General features: G+C 34.1%; 3 protein-coding genes across 3 annotated transcripts; all 3 read right to left on the reverse strand.

Moving 5' to 3' along the window:
• Positions 1 to 4,605: 4,605 nt before the first annotated feature.
• TRIADDRAFT_59299 (uncharacterized protein) lies at positions 4,606 to 6,428 on the reverse strand (the record flags this gene model as incomplete). Its single annotated transcript, XM_002115370.1, has 3 exons — positions 4,606 to 4,664; positions 5,291 to 5,502; positions 5,881 to 6,428. The coding sequence occupies 3 exons, from the start codon at positions 6,426 to 6,428 to the stop codon at positions 4,606 to 4,608; spliced, it is 819 nt and encodes a 272-aa protein (XP_002115406.1).
• A 3,371-nt stretch (positions 6,429 to 9,799) lies between these two features.
• On the reverse strand, positions 9,800 to 11,107 carry TRIADDRAFT_14010 (uncharacterized protein; the record flags this gene model as incomplete). Its single annotated transcript, XM_002115371.1, has 1 exon — positions 9,800 to 11,107. A coding segment is annotated over one exon (1,308 nt), but the record flags the coding sequence as incomplete, so codon positions are not given.
• Positions 11,108 to 13,476: 2,369 nt separating this feature from the next.
• Positions 13,477 to 19,842, reverse strand: TRIADDRAFT_29152 (uncharacterized protein; the record flags this gene model as incomplete). The annotated part of the gene is made up of 18 exons (XM_002115372.1): positions 13,477 to 13,544; positions 13,637 to 13,713; positions 13,825 to 13,908; positions 14,005 to 14,151; positions 14,315 to 14,383; positions 14,484 to 14,623; positions 14,717 to 14,847; positions 14,927 to 15,021; positions 15,138 to 15,268; positions 15,351 to 15,386; positions 15,612 to 15,743; positions 15,838 to 15,915; positions 16,070 to 16,144; positions 16,222 to 16,307; positions 16,448 to 16,465; positions 16,627 to 16,731; positions 17,145 to 17,340; positions 19,762 to 19,842. 18 exons carry the CDS (start codon positions 19,840 to 19,842, stop codon positions 13,477 to 13,479), a joined length of 1,749 nt encoding a protein of 582 aa, XP_002115408.1.
• Between the last annotated feature and the right edge of the window lie 2,211 nt (positions 19,843 to 22,053).

Raw genomic sequence — 22,053 nt, forward strand, 5'->3', positions numbered from 1 at the left:
TATACTTATCACCATTAAATTACTAATGTAATTAACTATTGAATTTTTACCACCCATGAATCGATCATAATACGAAGTAGATATAATAATTATTATTATATACTATTATATCATTTTAATATATAAATCCGTCATTTTTCTTTATTTTTCTATTCGTTAATAATTTATTCCTCGGGTATGGTATATCATCAATTGCTAAAAATGTTACTATAGTGACGTATGATATTGTATGATAAAATTGCGGTATTAGACATAGCCATAATGATTGAGGTTTTCCACTTATGCGGTTCACATAAATATTTCGGTATTCTATTCCAGTATTCTATTCCATTCTTGCCATAGTTCTATACGGCTCTGTTATGATACCATTAAATTAATTAATAACGCCAATGTGCAACTAGACCTTAATTTCATTAATTAGAAAGTTAAAAGTTAATTTTCAACGAAATTTATGGCTTTTAATGCCAATTAAGCAGAGAATATTTCGGTTATTATTGATACTGTTGGCTATCTTAGCATTTTAAAACACTTCTAATTTTTAATCACTGGAGTCAAAAATATATTTAATTATACCACAATAAGAAAAGAATATAATAGTTGCCTCCTGAATTCTTAGCCAAAATAAAGATAGAACTTCATTTAGTATTATCGCCTTTACAGTTTAATGAATTCAATTGTGTAAATAATCCTTGAACCATAGCTTGTATTAATTAATAACGAATTTACCTTAAATAAGTTGTTTATAGACCACCTATTCTGGCGAATCGTATATTATTTAATCAGATAAAACCAGCTGGACTTGATCATTAAGCACCGGAAAATGATGTTGTAGAATAAAAAAGTTCTATTGAAGTTGGAAGGAACACTTTTTATTCTTTTTCTCCATAGATTGATTAGGACTTGATTATTGGTTTTCTCTTTTATCGGATAGAATAGATAATTCTATTTATATTGCATAATTTAATATTTTACATTCTACTGCGAATGAATATAATTTACCGTGTAGTCCGCCGTAAAGAAACTTTGCGATGATTCCTTTCATTAAATTTATTTCTTACGTTCTTTATCATTTTAGGGTTCAATTCAATGTTCATTTTTTAAAAATTAAGCTGAATTAATTTACTATCCTATCTTATAACGTTGCTGCCATCCGTCTTGGATTATCCGATTATCAGTGTGCTAAATCTTTCATTGATCTCTATTTATGTTTAGTGTCAAATAGAAAAGAAAACTATATGGCCTCCAGAGACATCAATACTTCCAGTAATTTTACTAAAACTGGTATTAGCCAACCCGTTATTATCAATTTCAGTTTTGGGTTAGCTGGTTGTATCCTGAATGGTTTGGTTTGCTTAATCATTGCAACTCATAAAAGTTTACGCCAGCCATTTAATCACTTAATTTTAAATTTATCATTATCTGATTTTTTCGTATCATTATCTGTTATCCTCTATGGATTATCCAATTATTTAGCAGTGTACCAGTCAGCTAATAATTTATCTATAACTGTAGCGGATATTTTGTGTAAATTGGACGTATTTTGCATCTTAGCATCTATTTCAGCTGCTTGCTTAACTTTATCCATCATTAGCATCGAGCGTTATCAAGCCATTGCTATTTTACGCTTGCATAAAATGAAATTGTCGACTACGCGTAAAATTATCCTTATAATTTGGATCTTAGCGAGCATACCAGCTGCTATTCCAGCATATTTTTCTAGAATTGATGCCAACCTCTACCACAGCTGTCATTTAAATCAAATGGATAATTTTTTCTTAATTGTTTTTTGTGTTATACTGTTCTGTTTAACTTGTTTTCTACCCGTCATTTTTATGCTACTCCTCTATGGCATTATTACTCATAAGTTATGGATTACCACTCGAATTACCCCTTCAACTGTATCTCAAGTAGCTAGTAAGCGTAAACGCTATCTACGCCGTAGTGTTATAGCTATATTAGGCATTTCATTATTTTCATCGGGTACGGCCTTGCCCTATTTAGTATTTTCCATTATCCTTATCATCGGCCAACATTATGATTCTGAATTTAAATTGATTTTTATTGCTAAAAATGAGTTAATTTGGTCGATTAGTACGTATTTATTTATATTAACTCCGATTTTAAATCCACTGTTGTATAATTTAGCAAGCAGTCAATTTCGTGAAGTCTTATATCATCTGCTAAATTCCCATGATTGCAAATTTCTCGCAAGAACAAGGAGACGAACAAACACTGTACCAATTCAACGTACAACGACTATTAGAACTCTTACTACAAAGCCTAGCCATCAATTAACGGCGGTTGATTAAAAATATTCAATAAAAAAATATCGTTAAAAGATTTTATACAGCCTAACTGCAGACGTAAATTGCGTATGTTATGGTATATCCATAAAAATGAGATGGAATTAAAACATAACTTAACGAGCTGGGGTTGAATTGCTAGATATGAAATCAGTACTGATCTCAAATTACAAACAACTTTTTTTATAATTTATGCCAATTATTAACAATTTATTCTTCATTTATCTTTCATGTGGCGAATTTAGAAGGCAAGCCACATTCATTAAAGCTCGACGATTTGTTGGAAAGCAAAGATGAATTTGCTATTCTTTTCATATCTCACCAAAATCATTTCCTAATAGAACCATTAACTCTTCATGAATTAACACAGGGTTTCCAGATTGAATAATTTGCAATAAAATATTAAATTATTCTTTTATATAGGAAATATTCATCGAATTCTTTGTGCAGAATGATAAAAAACTCTTGCCCTGAATGTATAATAAAATTTTATAGCAACGTATCTTTACTTTCTGTCTTAACTTAAATCTGTATTAAATAATAGCTTTAAAAACTGGTTTTCTAGCTACTAGATTGGACTCATAAGCTTGATACTCTAAGAAATTAAGGTATATTTAAGGGAATGTACTTAACTTATGTAGTAAAGAAATAAAACCAGTTCCGCTTTCATCTTCAGCTTTACTCATTACCTGGATATCCGGTTTTGAAGCATTTAACCTTTATTAATCCAATGTTTTGTTTTCTAAATAAACGCATTAACTCCATGCAATGTATAGGAAACTAAGTCATTTGGATAACACCATGCATAGCAGCTGACTTACTGCAATCATAATTATTACATCTTGAAATCAATAGTTGCATGCTACTTCATTAATGATTACAGTCTAGATTGCATTTACCTCTACTTCGTAATATGCTTATCTTGTAAAGCCTTAAAGTGGAGCAAAATTTACTGCATTTTATGTTAGATCTTAAGGATGAATTAAATAGTACAGTAACGATTTTCCGATAAAAAATATCGAAAGAGACAGTGGCGAATTAAAATTTGAGACAATACCATAGTACTAGTAATATCTCGTTTTAGGGAACTAGTTATGCGGGTCATATATTACGGGTTTTGGATGTTTAATATTACTATCCTTAAGGGTTGTATCTTCAGAAGTTATCGTCGTATTAGCTAATATTTAACAAAAAAATGCCCATATTTCGGCTACGTATTACCAAAATATTTAAACTACTATATTATTATTTAACGTTTTTAATCAAAATATGATCTTATCCTGTAATATCTGTCAACCTTATAATGCCGAATTTTAATCCAAGGTGTGGTAATATTAACATTAGCAATGTTTTCACTCATGCAATTGTAGTAAAGGATTAAGAGTAGAGTCCTTTATAGCGTTTAGTATGCAACTAGTATTATTTTACGATAGAAAATACCTAGAAAGTGATAGTGTCTTTAAGTTTTACCCTGCCAAATCATCATATCACCATCTTTTCTACTTCATTAATTTACAAGGTATTATATAGATTACTATAGAAGTAGCCCTAGAGCAAATGCCTAATCTAAAGAAAGGGCGTTTGATCGTCTATTCAAATTGTAACTAAATTTGACTTAGTAACAAACAAAACCCTATCCTTAGAGAAAGGGGATTTATGAAAGGACAGTAAAGTACTATAATGTAGTCTATAATCGTACAGTTACCATACAACCTGAGGCTAAAATATCAACTGTCAATACTCAGCGATACTAATGTCAGAAAGTAGTCGTGATAGTCATATAAAATTTTTTGATTAGCGAAATAGCGATTACTGTAATCTTTATAAAATCCGGATTTTTTGGATTCGGATTCAGGAACCGGTCGGATTTATGTCCGATATAATTTTCCTGTTTTAATTTTTGGATTTTTGTTCATGAAAAATATCGTAAGAGTTGATTTTTGAAATTTGAACTTTTTGTTATCAATTTGAAATTTGGGAATTTTATGACGTGATTTGAAGTCACATTAGGAAAGTTAGTTAGGAAAATAGAAAATAAGATGGAAATTGGCAGAGGTTGTGTTGATTGTTAAGTAGTTAGAATGTTATTTTTATGACTAAATCTTGATGTTCAAAGGTTGATTTTTAGACTTTTATAGTGTATTAATGATAGAAATTATGTTAGAAGTGAAGTTTGTTGTATTTTATTGTTAGCTTATTGGTTTTGTAGTGTTTTGTAAGGGAATCGTAGGGTAAATTGTGTCTGAACTTTGAATGATTTTTGTTTTCTTAAATGGTGCAAAGTAGTTTTCTAAAACGGATCTTAAGAGCGATTGGTTAGCAAATGTTTAGTTTTAAATACCTCTGACTGCTCTACGAAGCCTATAAATGATAGTGCAATTAGAAAATTTAGGGGAAGAGTAGAAGAAGATTTTATTTGAAGAACTTGTTGAATTTAAAAGGCCTTCGGGGTCGAATTGTCGTAAGTTAAAACGTTCTTCTTTTTGAAAGGTTGTTTGGTCGTTGATAGTTTTTAAGTCTGTCACTTATTTTATTAATACTTAAATTAAGTATTTGTAAGGTTGTTTGGTTTATACTTCTCTCCATTTTTTTAATAAATTGTTGTTCGGTTATTTCCCCAAATTTTATTTTGTGTCAAAGTTTCGTTAAGTCGATCGGAGTGTAGCGAAAGTAGAATCAAAGTTTGTTAAAGTTTTGTAGCTTGATCTCTACACTTTTCATTTCATTACACAATAAATATATATGATAATATAATAAAGAGTAAAAGAAATCAGTTCAATACTTCGCCATTTAAGAATTTTTTACCACCTTAAAGGATAGATTTGGCTTATCGTTAGGTATTAAATGTCCAGCTCCTTTAAGGAAAGCATACTGAAAATTATTGCAATTAGCGGTGTAACCACCAATTTGTTTACCCATAGAATGAATAAAATGCCAAGGTCTATAGCTATCAAGGAGTGTTTGATGGTAAGAGTTTCACAGCTTACTAAAATATCTTAAGCCTCCACCAAATGCTACTAATGCATCTAAATCACCATAAACCGCCAGCAGTCTCAATTTAGGTAAAATATAATTGTAAACAGAGTTCATACTCTCGTACTGTATTGCATAAGAATATTTTCCATCGATAAAATTACTACAAATCTGCCATTGTGGTGCTACAGAAGGTATGTGCAAGGCTTGACGAACTTGGTACTGCCTTAAATAACGTGTTATAAGCGCATGATGAGAACAAGATGGCATTTGATAAGAACCTGCTTGAGTGATCTGATTAGTTCTTCGGATTTTTGGGGGATGGTAGCAGTTTCGGTATATATTATAAATATTATTTCCAGAGCGTAAAATTTGCTGGTAGGATTTCCAGAATTTTGTTTTACAAGCTTTAAAGTTAGAATTATAGTATTGGCATTGATCTTTATGGCAACACAAAAGTTGCAAAGATTGCAATTGCAGAGGATTTAATAAGCCATGATGATAGCCATAAGATAGAGTTGCTCCATACATAACACTCCAATCAGTGATACCGCTTATCAAAATAACGCCCACCAAATTAATTTTTGAAATATTAATTAATTACTTCGCTAGCAGAGGAGCGTAAAATCCGCCATAGCTTTCGCCAGTAATATAAAGTGAATTCTTGATAAACTGTGGAAAAATCTTATAAAAGTCCAACATGGCAAGATAATTGCTATCGGTAACGGTATTGTCAGAAAAATTATATTGATGATATTGATTATATGAATAACTTGTACCACCAGGAGATTCTAAAAAGATAGTATTAGCAAATTTATGCCATGAGGTATCCCGCAAGGTTAACGTAAAATCTATGGTAAGACTAAATGGCCCAATTTCTAATAGTAATCCTGCCATGGAACTACAACCAGGACCGCCATTCATCCATAAAATTAAAGAAACATCATTTGGATTAGACTCACACTCATAGAACATATAATGTAATCTATTTGAATCAGCACCTCGAACATAGCCAGAGAATTGCCTCGCGTTTAAATCCTGTATTTGTCCTGGTAATCTATCTTTTACTAAATTTGCAATCGCACGTTTAGTTAAGACCGTTCTAAATTGGGCATCCAAGCTAGGCTGGTTTCCAGTAGCGGAATTGTCCATAGTTTTGAGAATGATAATGATGATCAAAGTAGGCGTTGTAACAATTTCATGATTAAAGAATGTTCGGATAATTAAGAAATCGAAATAATTCCCTGTTATACTGTTACTGATTTTTATGAATTCTCTACTTAACTAGATCCCCCAAAATCAGCGTGGTACGGCTATTTACTTAATTAATCACTGAATTGCCGGTATCCATTAAGATTCATGCTGTAGGCATCAAATAATTTAATGCAAGAGCACTATATATTATTTATTGCCCAATTTCGAACGTAAATATTATCAGGTATGGAAATTTGAAATTGTATTGCCGTGATCAAAGATTTAGTATATTCACGCGCTTTTATCGGTATCTAATTAATAATTAATTTATCATTAATTCAATGTAGTCAACTCATGGATAGGACGCTATTGGATGTAGTTCCTGGCTTAAGAAATCAGAGGAAACTTTACAACGATATCATTAAAATGGACAATAAATGGCATTAATTAAACATGAGATGGAGGATATCATATAACGTAACGTAATCATCACATTTAATATTGGAAACAATAATTATGATAGAGGTGAATAGTAAATTTACTAAGGTTTATGATTGTATGTATTAGATATTCGCGTGTTCTACACGAAATAGCATAAGCAATCTATAGATAAAGGTCTATCGGTACTGCATAAATTAGCTCTATTAACTACGGTGCCATTTGCAGCTCTACGTAACGATTTAGACAAGACTGATCAGTATCATTATTGTTAGCAGCCAATCAGTTAAGGATTAAATCGTAATATGGGTAAAATTTATATATTTATTAATTAATTAATCGTCAACGCATTAATTGCTTAGTTCTATGAAAACCTTTTACTCTAGCAGATTTAGATATTTTACTATCATGATTGATATTGATATCAGCGATCAGTCTTTACTTTGATATCCGTAAATGAGAATTGACAATTTTAAATTATTGACTCAAGGCCAACTGATAAATTCTAACGCGATAATTTGCAAAGCAATCAAGCTATTATCATATTGAAAGAAATCACTATTCGCACCTGTTATTTACCGCTGTTAGTTACGATTGAGTTAGCAATAATACAAAGTTTTCTCTTTGTTGCATAATTTATTTGTATGAGTGTCATTAAAATGTACATATTCCTGTGATAATAGACGAATATACACTGGAGGTATTTCCAGATACTGTATTTCTGAGGTCTCTGATAATTATAAAACTTTTTCCTTAAGTTTTACTGGAGAAGCAATCGAAACTGTCTCCATATGCATAAAGGATAAATTATCGGGCTCTCTTTATTATAAAAATAACTTGCTTTTATATCTTCGATCTCTATTTGCGTGCAGCTGCAGAGTATATATACAGTACATGGAATTTAATATTAAAAACCTGTTAAAGTATAAGAGGGGTCTCTTTGAGCGCTACTTTAAAAAAACGTTGGAACACGCATAGAATACGAGTTTAATCACAATCAGGAGACGATCTAACCCACGCGCTCTCTTATAAATTAGGTATCTAACTAATTTTCTTGCCCGATTATGAATTAGTTTTACAATTCCAGATTTACTAATAACCTATACGTATAGCATTATTCCACAGCAAGTGCATAAGCTGGTTTCTAACCCTAATGGCAAGCTATCGACTGTATAACAATCAATACAATGTATTTATACTTCACGATGATCTAAACCGCAACAATAACAATTCACTTTTCGATTAAATGCATAAGGTGCCGTGTTACATCGTACATGGAGAGTAACCATTTGTAAACGATAATAAGATGGCGACGGTCTTAATTGGGGGATTAAAACATAAAATTTAAGCTACGAGCGAATACATGCTGTTTCATTTTAATTCAAATTTATGTCATTGTGCGATTTAAATGAGTATCGTAGTGATTATGGAGTCATTCTGTGCTTCACTTAACAATAGCTAGTAGCCTAGGATAAAACATGAATAACAAACACTATCAAAAAGTATATATAAAATTGTAGACATAATATATAATGCGATTATTTCGTAGAATTGAGTGTTTGACAACGATTTTACAACACAGAAAAAGGATATCTGAGCTGCTCATATTTTGTATTACAGATAGCAAATCATACGAGATCAAGATTTTGGTAAGTGCTATCCTCATAAGATCATGAAAGTATCTTAGAGATCTTTAATCATGGACGGATTACTACTGTATGATATCGCCAGCTCTATGGATATGGTATTAGCATAAAATAGTCAAACCTGCGATGATAGCGAAACCTTATTACGAACATTTCATTGGCTACATTTATCTGAGCGGGATTGGCAGCCAATTCAGAACACAACAACCAATCATGCTACCGAGTACTAAATTAAAATTTGAGATTTAATCTTTTAACTATCAAATATACCAAGTCGAATTAGATATTTTAGTTTAAATTTTATTAGAAAACGTCTATCAAATCATGATAGACCCTAGACACGTATGCTCGATGACTATTTTCAGTTATCATTTTTTAAATATCGCATTTCATTTATAGCTTGCATAAAACAAGTTTGTCGTGCAGTTTAATATAATTGTATCGTGATTAATATCATGATTTAAGGACCGTCATATTCAGTAGTTGGCCAAAAAGTTAACAGATTTAATATTATAAGCAATCTGAGGAAAACTGCATACATGGTGTTGAGGAAATCATAAAACTAAAAATACGGGCCATGGCTGATCAAAATCCATCTGTAGGGTTGTATACTAACACAAATGATTAACCATAGACGGAAGATAAGATTAAATTATTTAAATTGATAACTACTTTTCATTCTATTACTACGAGCATCTCAGAACAGTACTGTCAGTGCTTCTCTACGTAATTAGACATCATTCGTCGCAAAATCACCACGTGTGGTATGGATATTTAGGTTTCATATACTACTTACAACTTCTTCGTTATTACAAATCGATATTTACTACTAATGTATTAGAGTAGTATCACATTGTTACTGTATTTACAGTAATATTATTCTAACGTGGACGTATCAAGTCCCTCTCTAATATACTTATAAATAAATACTATAAATAAGGATTTCAATAGAATATTTCTACCCTAAAACAGTCTTGATAAGTGTAGTTCTATTCATTTTCAGCTTGCTTACGTACATCAACTGCACGATTCTTTCTAAGACGTGCATTTACAGTTAATCTACTGAATGAGAATGACCATCGCTAACAGTGATTTAAGAATAAAAACCTAGAAGTCTCAATCGTTGTCATTTCTCGTCGATTTTATCTTTTTTAATTAAAATAATTCCATAATTATAGCTGCCACACCGAGAACTATAACTGCTACTAAAGCGGGTATGTTGCCATTAAAAAAGGATGGATTATGAAACGGGTGTTGAATAAAATCTTTCATCATCCACCACGCTTCAGTTGGTCTGTCTCCAGGAACCAGATGACCAGCACCTTTAACAGTAACAAATTTAACATTGGGATACAAAGTAGCAAAACCTCCTACTTGACGACCATTATTATCGGTGTAATGCCATGGTTGGTAGTTGCCAATAGTTGGCAAACCAGTGGAACTGATACTTTCTTCGCCTCCTAAGAAGTTGCATACCATATCTAAATCACCAAAATAAAGGAGAATACGACATTTTTGCGATAGTGACGGAATCAGCTTTACAGCCGATTTATACTGTGTCCGATAAGATAGGCCAGAGCTACACACAGTCCATGGCTGGGCTTGATCAGAAACATGAAGTGCTTTCTTAACATCATCGCGTCGAAAGTACTTGACAGCCACCGAATTGTTAAAACATGGTGGAGAACCAAATAAGCCATGAGTACTCTTGGTTAACGTTGTAAATGCAGTGTACTGTCTAATTTGAGACATTGGGTATTGACTGCACTGAGTGTAAAAATTGTATAAATTTAAACCATCAGTGTAAATCGTTTTCATAGCGATCTGAATGGTATTTTGACATTTGCTTGAAATATCGCCAATAAATCGACAAATTTCACCTTGACAACAATGCTGCTTTAAATTAGCCCATAATGTCGGTCCAAGTATTCCGTGGTAATTAGCATATCGGATTAGTGATTGATAATTGATATTATTATCGAGAAGACCGTTACCAATAGCCAAACCGATTAAGTTGATGCTGCTATCTTGCACAACACGCCTCGCTAATGTTGGAATATAAACACCAGCATAGCTCTCGCCGGCAATAAAAAATGGGCGATTGGAATAATGTGGAAATTTCAGAAAGAAATGCTTTATAGCAGCATAGTTATTCTCGGCTGTAGTATCATCATTAATCTTCATCTTGTCATCTTGGGCATAAGAAAAACCAACGCCGGCTGGTGTTTCTAGATACAAAATATTAGCAAAAGCATTCCAAGTATGATTGAACGGTCTCCTAGCCACGGTAAGATTATCACGGATAAAGATCGGTCCATTCTCGTCGATTAAACCAGCTAATGAACTACATCCTGGACCACCATTCAACCAAAGCATCAATGGATCCTTTGCTGGTGAAGACTGCGATTCCACAAACCAGTAAAACAGTCGACTGCCGTCATTGCCATTCAAGTAGCCTGAATATTGTTTAAATGGCAATTTTTCCTTCAATCCAGGCATAGAAACGATTTCATCGGCGGCAAAACATTGAACTTGCACAATCAAATTGAGCAAATACAAGAGTAACACTGTTGTGGCCATCATTCCTAATCGGATCCAAAGCATATTTGCTATCGTTGATGATTGGTTTGGATGGCTGTAGTGGATCTTTCTTACTTATTTTGAAAAGATTGGCAACACAGTATTGTAGTCTTGAGGTATACTGTACAGGAAAACCTCGCTCGATGTTGCTAAATCGTCCTTGAAAGCCTAACTAGACAGCCAATGCCAGTGCGTTGATTTAATTAACCTGAATAAAAAGCAAGAAACAGCAAGGGATTCCCGACCACTAAATCCCCTCTACAGTACAGTACAGTAGCCGGCGGTAGACTGGAAGGAAACACTCTTGTACTTTACCGTCCAAATTCCTCCAAAGCACTGTTGACCCCCTTTTCACTCTACTAAGCTCATACTGTACGGTATACAGTACAGTACTACAGTACAGTATAATGGATAGCGGTAATCGATAGATACTTTATACTGTACTGTGCTGTCTAGGACAGGGAGGGACTTCTGACGGACATGAAAGCAGATATTAATAAATAATAATTATAATATAATATTAATGAACTGTATTAAAACCACTGTTGACTCCCTTTCACTCCACTAAGCTCATACTGTACTGTACTGTCTAGGGCAGGGAGGGACTTCAGACGGATTTGATAGCAGATATAATAATAATTAATTATAATATGATATTCATTAACTTAATTAACTCTATTATATTAAAACCACTATTGACTCCCTTTTCACTCCACTAAGCTCATACTGTACGATATACTACAGTATAATACAATGGATGGCGGTAATGGATAGATACTGTATACAGTACTGTACTGTGCTGTCTAGGACAGGGAGGGACTTCTGACGGACTTGAAAGCAGATATTAATAATTATATAATATAATATTTTAATATTCTTTCTTTTGTTGGTCTAAATAATGGTTCTGGCTGGACCAGACTAGAGACCCTTAAGAGAAAGGGTCTCTATAGTACAGTAAGCTGACATTATTCATACATTGTATTGATTAGTATTAACGGTCTGTTGGACAATGACGGGTTACCGTTATGTCTGTAATTTAAGATATGCATGTCGGTTGAGTCATTAAGTGGATGTAATAACAATTCTGCCTGGAATATTAAATGACAGTAGATAAGTTGCGCGTTCAGGCAGGATTTCTTGCCTAGCTCATAACAAGACATGTATTTTAACTTGCCATAATTTCTTATAGTAATCATGTTAATAAGACGCAATCTGTCATGTTTGTAACGCTTTAAAGGGTTAACCTCCTTTGATTGGATGTCTGCTGTTCACTTGTTTAATGCTATCTTATTGTTTAAGTCAAAGTATAAATGCTAGTTATTGCTTTTCTTCTTGTTATAGATTGCTCGTGAGAACTGCTAAAATAAAGTCGTAACCTAAAGTAAGTTGTACTTTTAGCGACTGTTCTTTCGAGTCTATCTAGGAGGGTAGTTCTAGATAGTTTATGCCCCTTAGACAATTGTGACAGGCATCCTTTTAATGCATACTAACGTCTTGTTTTGTCAGAAAGCGCCTACAATACGCAGGCTTATGTGTCCACATACACACTGTACGGTTAGTAAAATCAGAAACTCTTATTCACTCTAAGCCTCGTCCAAGACATACACTTTATGCATATATACAATGACGCAGCTAACGAATGGAACAAAATACGTTAGAACACCCTACCTTAATATATTGTGAATCAGTTAATAACAATTTAGAGATAAAAAAGTACTTGCGGCTATGTTATGTCATTATCATGATACTTAGTAGGTAAGATTCAGGACTTAATCCATCTACGGTATATTAACTGCAATGATTGGAGAGCTAATGTCTTGCATATATCACAACCTAAGTTCATACCTTGTTAGCTCTTAACAGTAGCAAACGCTCAAAGCGAAAACAGAAGTCGGTCATCAAAAGTACGTAGTGTTGATGCTTATTTTATCGTAGTCACTACAGGTTTAATTTTATGCACTAAACATTAGCAAACAATTTAGTAATCATTTACTAGTGTAATGCATAGAAGATTGTATCATTGCTTCAGACGTGATTGCTAATGCAATCTTCACATTCGCATAGTAGCTATATAAAAGTTTTACCATCTATCAATTCTTTTCGGTCACAACATTAAATTCTATACAGTAAGAAACATTGATATTTTCAGGATTGGCTTATAAGGACTAGCAAGTGACATATGTCGTTAAGTAATGCATTTAGCTGAATAACCGTCTACTTCCATTTAAATATCATATTAATATTTGCTAGGTGCATCGTAACGTCACAGCCAGATTGACAGTTTGATTATTTAACCTATCAATTCTTATAAGCCCTCGGTAAACTAAGGACGAGATGTAAGTTTAATCAATCTTTACAGTTGAATAAATCTTCCAAACGAAAGCTTGCGTTGACGTAAAGCCAATTGCACCTACCGTAAAATTGCACAAAGTACAAATCATTGGAATAATTTCTCACTTAGTGAGACGCATAAGAGACAGTAATCGTTATTATAGTACTTACCACACATCAATCCTAGTCCCAAACTAAAAATTATCATGTATCCAAAGTAAAACGTAGTTTGAAAGAAACCATACATCCTGAAAAATTGCAAGGAAACGCGCTTATTCATTACCAACAATATTTAAGCATGGAATAAGTAATGTTTTATCGGCAAATAACCAAAATTATTAATAAAACCATTTTCTTACTTAGTTTTAAAGAAGAAATAATAAATCGAATAGCTATACACATAAATTGAAGTCGATGCCGCAGCTAAGAAGCTTGTCCATTGCCTACAGATCAAAAGAATTTCTAATATCAACAGCGGCCCACATACTGTAGTTGAACAGGAAACTTAACTAGGATCTTATAAAGTTTGCAGAACTAACCATCTATAGTCTTCGGCATTCAATAGAAAATATGTGCACACAATAGTAACACAACTAGTTACCGCGATGAGAATTAAAAATACCAGCAACATAAATCCATAAACGTAATAAATTTTATACGCCCAAAAGGATGTAAAAATAAAATACCTAAGTGAAAGTAAGATTGTAAAGTATCAATGTTTAGATATTATATCAATTATAAGTAATGCAGTATTTAGTGCACGATGATGATGTCAAATAGATAATAGAAATAGAAGACCGTATTTATAGATTATGCCTTGATGCATTCAGTAATATAAAATTGTCATACATTTCAATAAAAATCGATCCAAAAGGGAGCACACCACCTAAGAATATTATAATTCCAGGTTCCATGTACCTGCAAATAGTGTTGCGACCATAATTACATCATCAATTAGCATTGCTGTACTAATCTCTACCCGATCATTTTAAAAAGTTATGTTAAGATCGAAAAATACCATTTCTTATCCGGAATTGGTCGAGGAACTACATTCACTCTACAAGGGAAATGAGTTCCGCTGGATACATTACGACCAAGTACTGTTCCAATCAACGTTAACGGGAGAATAACAAATATACAAATACAAGCAATCGCAACCTATGAATAGCAAAAATGTAAAAGACAATATCTTCAAATTACGTCCTATGTTAATGCAAGCGCAATGGAAATAGACATTGATTTAAACTTTACCATTGTCAGGAAAGGTATCGCTCTTGAGGCGTGATAGTAGATTGCAACGAAGTTGATCATGAAGGCAATTCCACAAACACAAAATGGGAATAATATTGCAGCTAACAGCATTTGCTTTATCCAATCTTTCCCTAGTACAAAAATATTATTAACGATTCTTAATAGTATTATTAAAGTGTATTTTACATAAAACACTAAACTGTAGCATACCTCCTTGTCTAACGTATAAACTGCCACCAAAATAGCCGTTAACAGGCGACATAACCGCGTAAAAAAATATCGTTGTACTTAGTAGTGATCCCCGCCTGAAAGTGACAACAATTACATCCAATTATTAGATAATTACTAGCATTATGATAAAACTTTCGATTTTACTAAAAATGTTAAAACATGACATAAATATAAGCAATAGATCACTTACTCTGTATATAAGTCACCAAATATAGCCACAACTATCACACAGAAAGCAACCAGAATTAACTGGTAACCGCAACCGATTATGGACGAGAATAGCATCAAACTACTAACTGGCCGAAAAACATCTCCATGAACCTGCACATTAAATTAAAATTAGAATTGTATACGTGCCAAATATGTCTCTTTAACGCTTTACAATCATGTAGTAATTATATACCTGTTTCCACCCATATTCATCGCCCAAGTCGCGTTCCTGATAGCAATATTGAAGTTTACTTTAGTCATGTATAAAGTAATACTATTTACTATTAGCAGTAGATGACTGAAATATATTAATTGTTTAAAATTCGGCTGCATAATATCAGTCAACCCAAGCTCGATTACCACCAATAGTGTTACTGCGTGTAGGTACAGATGGTGTTCAAGTATCTAGGAGTTTTCATCTCCACTATCATAGATAACTAACTCATATCCTTACCATGTCATCAAGATCTTCATCTTTATTGTATCGAGCATAATCCTTACGTAATGTTCGCATAAGGATCATACTTACTAGCCCAACCAAAAATATAACCATCATAAACGAGTTAAAAATGGAAAACCAATGGATCTATATGATAATTCTTATGGTAAGAAAATAGTCTAACACCTCTCTCGAGAATATAACGAACACAATCAAACAATGTCTGATTGGGGCTACTAACTTTATGTTGAAAGAATTTCGGATCAAGGTATTTGTCAAATCGATCAGCAAATTTAACGTTTGACTTATGCCATTTCACCTGGTAAAAAGTATAGTAATGAATATACACCATATAGGATCACATGTTTATTTATGTTCTCAATTTGTATCATCAACTATCTCTGCAATAAAGTTTATTTCATACTGTTCTCCAGTAGAGAAGTGTGAGAGGAAAAAAACTGACTTCCCAATACCTCGTACGTAAAAGGAATTTTCACTCCTTTTTCCAGCTTCACTTTTACATCACTGGTCAAATTTACGTATATAATCTATGAGAAAAGTAATAATACATTAATCAAAACTCACAGCACCTTACTAACACCAATAAAACTGTAGAATTCCTTACCTGGTTACCATTATACCCAATGTCTAATTTCTTATGAGTCCACATATAGTAACCTATCCCTGAATCGTCCACAGAGCCAACAATACCTAACAGATCCGTAATAATGTTCGATAAAATGTTTTAAGCTGTGCTATAAGTTTGATTGCTATATAAAACAATGATGAAATTAATGCTGCTAAATTTTTTAAAATAACGATAACAATGCAATCCTCGAAGGCCTTCTTACCCCAAACAGGTAAATCATCTGCAATTAGTAAAAATTTAAAAAGCTAAATTAATGGATATCTTTCAGTACACAGCAACAGTGCAACAATATACAATAAGACAGTAAGGCCCACTGCTGACATAAGAAATAAAATAGGCAATGCTTATTATTATTAGGCCTACAACATACGAGCTACTTACCTAAATACATCTGATACCAGTAATGATTCTTTATTGCATATGTTAGCATATTATATCCATCTTCATCTACTTCTGTGTCACAAAATTTAATTTTTTGTACCTCGCCTAGGTAACAGTTACATGGACGAAAGTTTAGCTTGTTTTATCATACACGATTCGCATTTAGATGTATCTGCTAAGCTTGTACGCATATTTACGCATATGACTAAAGAGTAATTTTCAGCGTATAGTATATGCGCATCATGTACGCAATATACCGCTCATGAGGGATTTCCCCTAAAATATACCGTTCTACGTAAACTCTATTACTGGACATGATAAACAAGTAGGCATACTTTACACTAATAAGCTTTAAAATACCAAGCCCGTATCTAAAATTATTCTACGTAAACTCTATTATTGGACATGATAAACAAGTAGGCATCCTTTACACTAATAAACTTTAAAAATACCAAGCCTGTATCTAAAATTATTGCAGTACATTGTAACGATAATATCAGAGCACATGATTACCATACCTTTGAAATTAATTTCCAGTCCGCTAAATTGCAATTCGGTACCCTGCAAGGCTTCGCCTAATGTTTCATGATAGTGGCCAATTGTTGTCTTTTTACCACGACAAAAGGGTAGACTGAAATATTCATAGGTTTCTTGACGGTTGTGGTAAGGTCCAACGGTATTCATCCACAAAATAACTTCTTCGCCATCTTTGTACTAAAATATTCAATATTATACTGTTACATTTCAGAATGTTCTACACGATACATACACACATTAATGTATGCTGATAATCTGTTGTCAGATTGGAACATCAAAAACTTAGCCATTGTTGTCAGTTAAGATACTTTCTTAGTAAATAAGATTCGACAAAGAAAGCTCTAATGATATCATGAGGTCAAAAAAGTCTAGTGCTTGATACATGTACTAAGACAGTCGCTGCAATTATCATCAGCAACTACTATCATTTAGAGTACGGCAAAGTATTCCAATTTAACATGCTAATATTCATTGGTAAGCCTACAAATAGTCTATATTCAAAGTAGATAAAAAGCTGTGTGCACATACATATCTGATATCATGGACTATGGAATGGAAATTCCCAAGAACAACGCTAATTTGTAGAACTAGAGGGTGTACGGTACAGTATAATCGATAATAATTTATATAAGAACAATTATAGCTAAAATTGAGCAGACAAATTAATAATAATTTAATAGCAGATTTCAACTATTATACTTTTGCAGGAAATTAGCACAATCAGCTATACTTTTAGCTAAGAATACACTATCAATTGTACAATTGAATTAAGTACGGGCATAACTTTCCTAACAAATAATTTTGATCGTGATTCGTTTGCATCACATTCACAAAGCCTAATGCACATTATTGTAAGGACTAGCAAAGACAAGCAACAATTGTCACCATTTTGTAATTCGCCTGCCTGGTAACGTAACGGAAATCAATAATTATGTTTAAATCTAAACACAAGAACTAACTGTTAACTTTATCTTGCCAGATACAATAAACAGCTCAGAACCCTCATTATACTGCTTGTAGTTGTAAAGACCGTCCTGGCTTCAAATATTCTCGATTTTGGCTCCCTCGTTTGCTGTCTCATATTCAGCTATCAATGGGTTACCGATTTTGGTCGTAAAAAATTGAGAGCGGTGTCCATATTCCTGCGGATTCGTTTGTTGCACCTTCTCCAACACTGCTATCAATGTTTTTGAAGGATTCATTCAATGCATCGAATCTCATTCAGAAACTATTCAAAAGTTAACTGCAGTCTTGTAGTAATAATTATAATGAATCGATAACGAACTATTGTGAAATGGTACATTTTAAGCATCGACGCTCAACGGAATAAGAACAACCGAAAGGGCCCCATTCCCCTCGATTACGGGCTTATTTATTACCGACGTCTACAGTGCAGTCAATCGTTGCGACTTTACATTATAGTCGTTATCAGTCGTGCATGAACTATGTATAATTTCCCATCATAGTATTGTAGTGGCGACTGTGTGAAACGCAATAATTCATCTAGCTTTTACGTGTTGCTGCACCTGAATGTGCACACTATTTCGATGATTGATTGGCCTGAGCCATCATTTACAAACGAGGTGAAAATATTGAAAAAACATCAGTTACCCAAGTCTAGAATAACTGTTACGAAAAATCCTAACTGAATGAGTGTAAGGTTTCTTTCTAGCGAGACTATACAATTTTCACTTTGCAGCTGCTGCGGTAGGCAGAGCCTGCTGTGTCATCGGTATACAGTAGCTTGTATGAGTGGATTAGAAGCTTCCAGACAATGCACGCGATGTAATTCATTTTGTTTGGCAAAGGCAAGCTGGAGAATGCTGCTCCAAAATGAGACACTGTACACTGTACTACTGTAAGTACAAACAACCATTGCAACTGACGGCGGAGTCACTGATTATAATATGCCATTAGTAATACTGTACTATTTTGGAGCATCAATATTCCATTTGTTTATAACTTCTGCTTAGTATAATAGCTCTTATCATAGTATAGTAAAATACAGGTGAGCCATTCAAAAATGTTTCCTTCAATCAATAGTAGTAAACGTCGATGAGTGGAAAGAGAGCATTGACATAGTATAGTATCGCTATTGAAGTCTCTTTTTTAGCGCAATTGACTGCGTACTGTCTGCTTGAAATTCAATCTATGCGAATAAAATGGCTGAATGCAATACTTGGCTAATGCAGTGTCTCAAAGACCTTTGGTATGTTGCAAATTTGATCATTTCTATTAATGGTAATGGACGCTGACCAGTGAATCCATGGGATATCATTTGCTTGATTGATTGCTAGAAGACTACTTTGTTGGCACGAGCTGTACTCTACGTCCGTGACAGAAGAAGCAGTGTACAGTACGATGGACGTATTCATTAAACCTATCCACTTGTACTAGCGTGAAAGATAATAGCTAAAACAAGTTGGTGACTTTGAATGGCATATCAAGTCATGTTTAGCTCACTATACAACCGTTATGAAATATACATTAAGAAATGGCATTGAATGAAATGAATTACTTTTGCTGTAAACTGGATTTAGCGCGTGATCGCTTAACAAGTATACCATTAAGTCAGTCATGAATAAATGAGAAGCAAACCTTGTGAGTATGTTCGTCAGCATAAACAGTCACAACCAGAAACAGTAATAAGAAATCAACAATATTAATCCACAATCTCATTTCTTCAACGCAAGGTCTTGCAACGCCGGAATCTCAGCACGATTACTCAACTGCTCCGATATGCTAAAGTGGTAAGCAAAAGCCAGAGATATTCAGCACCCACTCTTCAACACAAGCCTACGGTACTTTTTGCTTTTTGAGTAGGCAACAAAAAGCTTCCCTTGAAAACAACAAGATACAGTACAGTACTGTACATACAGTAAGCTGTACAGTGTACAGTACTGTACCGCGGCGTGTCACTGCTGGACACTGCAATGGGTGAAATTTTCCAGCACACCCCTATCCTGTACAGTACTGTACATTACAATACTGTACTGTACAGTACACGAGTCTACCTGGTTTGCAAGCAGCAGTCTACAGTGTACAGTACTGCAAGACGTAAAAGAAAAGAAAGAAAACAATCACACTGGACTGACTGCCATAAATTACAACGTGTCCATGTTTTTACAGTACATTCAGCACATGGTACTGTACGGTACAACAGGTACAGTACAGTACAGTACAGTACACAGTACTGTGAGTAGGTAACAAAATACTGTACCGTACTGTACGCCTTTGCATACAGTCTACTGTACTGTACTGTACATTGGACATACTGTACACTGTACACTGTACTGTAAAACGCTCCCTTTCCTATGGGCTTTGGAACAGGCGTCAATGCAGCCACGACAGCATACTGGATCATTTTCCATTTTGGAGTATATATGCATTAAAATAGAGGTCAAGAAAGTCCCTAACTTGAGTACAAAACAACTGGCGATGACTTCGTGCCGAGAAGCCCTACTCATTTTATCGGCATCAAATTCGTCTGTAATTTGTAACGAACTCAAATATTCACAGTTTTATCAATCGCTTATCGCTTTTACTCTACCATGGGCTGCGCACTAGATGCACCAAGAATAAAATAAATAAATAAATTCAATCAATTTAATTTACCAACACATGACTCTACAATATACCAGTATACAGTACACATGGACGGTTTGTACATGAAATACTTCTTTACAGCGTACTGTACATCTTTCAAACATGAAATCGGTAACTTTTGCTCCTGCAAATCAGGGGCCAAGGGCAGCCTAGTCAAAATCCATCATTAAGAGCTAATCTAGTATTGCAGTGCACGCCGGATGATGTGCAGTACAGTACAGTGTACAGTACTGTTACCTCTACAGTACATTAGAGTACTGTACACTGTAACCAGTTGTACTGTACTGTACTGAAGGTAAGACTCAAAGACACATACTGTACTGTACCGTACAGTACATGTACTGTAGAGTACTGGACAGGTAAAAATAACTACTGTTCTGTACTGTACTGTACTGGACTGTACAGTGTACAGTGCTAACCAGAGTTGAATGGTTTCTCGTAGCTTCCATTGCACATACTGTACTGTATGAGTCTCGTAACATGAGTCATCATTACTTTCATATCACAATGCAATGTACTGTAGTGGAGCACAAAAGTACGCACTGTGTCAATGTGCATTGTGTAGAAAAAAAAACGACTGCATTGACCAGTCCTGTACAGTATACAGTGACGTTCAACGTTTACTGCAGTTGACTACTGAAGTGGAGTACTGTACCAAGCGTACAACCTCCCTTTTTCCCCACTGTCAAAGTACGGCAGTTGACCGACTAGGATGGTGCGGTCCGTACTGGTACTAGTGCGTGATACGCATATAGCTTCGATGACTAGGCCATCGATCACTTACTTGTAACGTCCATCTTACCATGAGGAAGTGTCTTGTTCGACTTGATTGAATTTTGGGCAAGCCTTGCTTCAATTGTAAGTAGAAGAGATTTGTGTACTATTTTATGACTTCTGCATATTACAATTCCGATCGAGGTAGGATTATGAACTACTCTAGTCTATGATAATGATGGCGGCTACACCTTTTAATCCATTTTTCATAGCACGATTAATTCAATCCAACTTGTTCATCAGCGACTCTATTCTTTTACAAGCTATCGTACAGTAAATTACTTGAAATGGATACCCGTCCGCTGGTTTGTCAAATGTGCACATAGTTATAGTGCGATAGTTTATCAAACGTTTGTAAAAAGTTCTCCCTGACCTTCAGTACACTAGCACGTGCTGTTTGAATCTGCAGCCAGTAAATGGATGATGGCCATCAAGCAGCAGAATCTTACATATACTGTATATTAGAAGGGCCCCGTATAGTAAAATATTGCCACTATAACGGCACTACTG

The sequence above is a fragment of the Trichoplax adhaerens genome, genomic scaffold (genome assembly GCF_000150275.1).
Source record: "Trichoplax adhaerens TRIADscaffold_10 genomic scaffold, whole genome shotgun sequence".
NCBI lineage: Eukaryota > Metazoa > Placozoa > Uniplacotomia > Trichoplacea > Trichoplacidae > Trichoplax > Trichoplax adhaerens.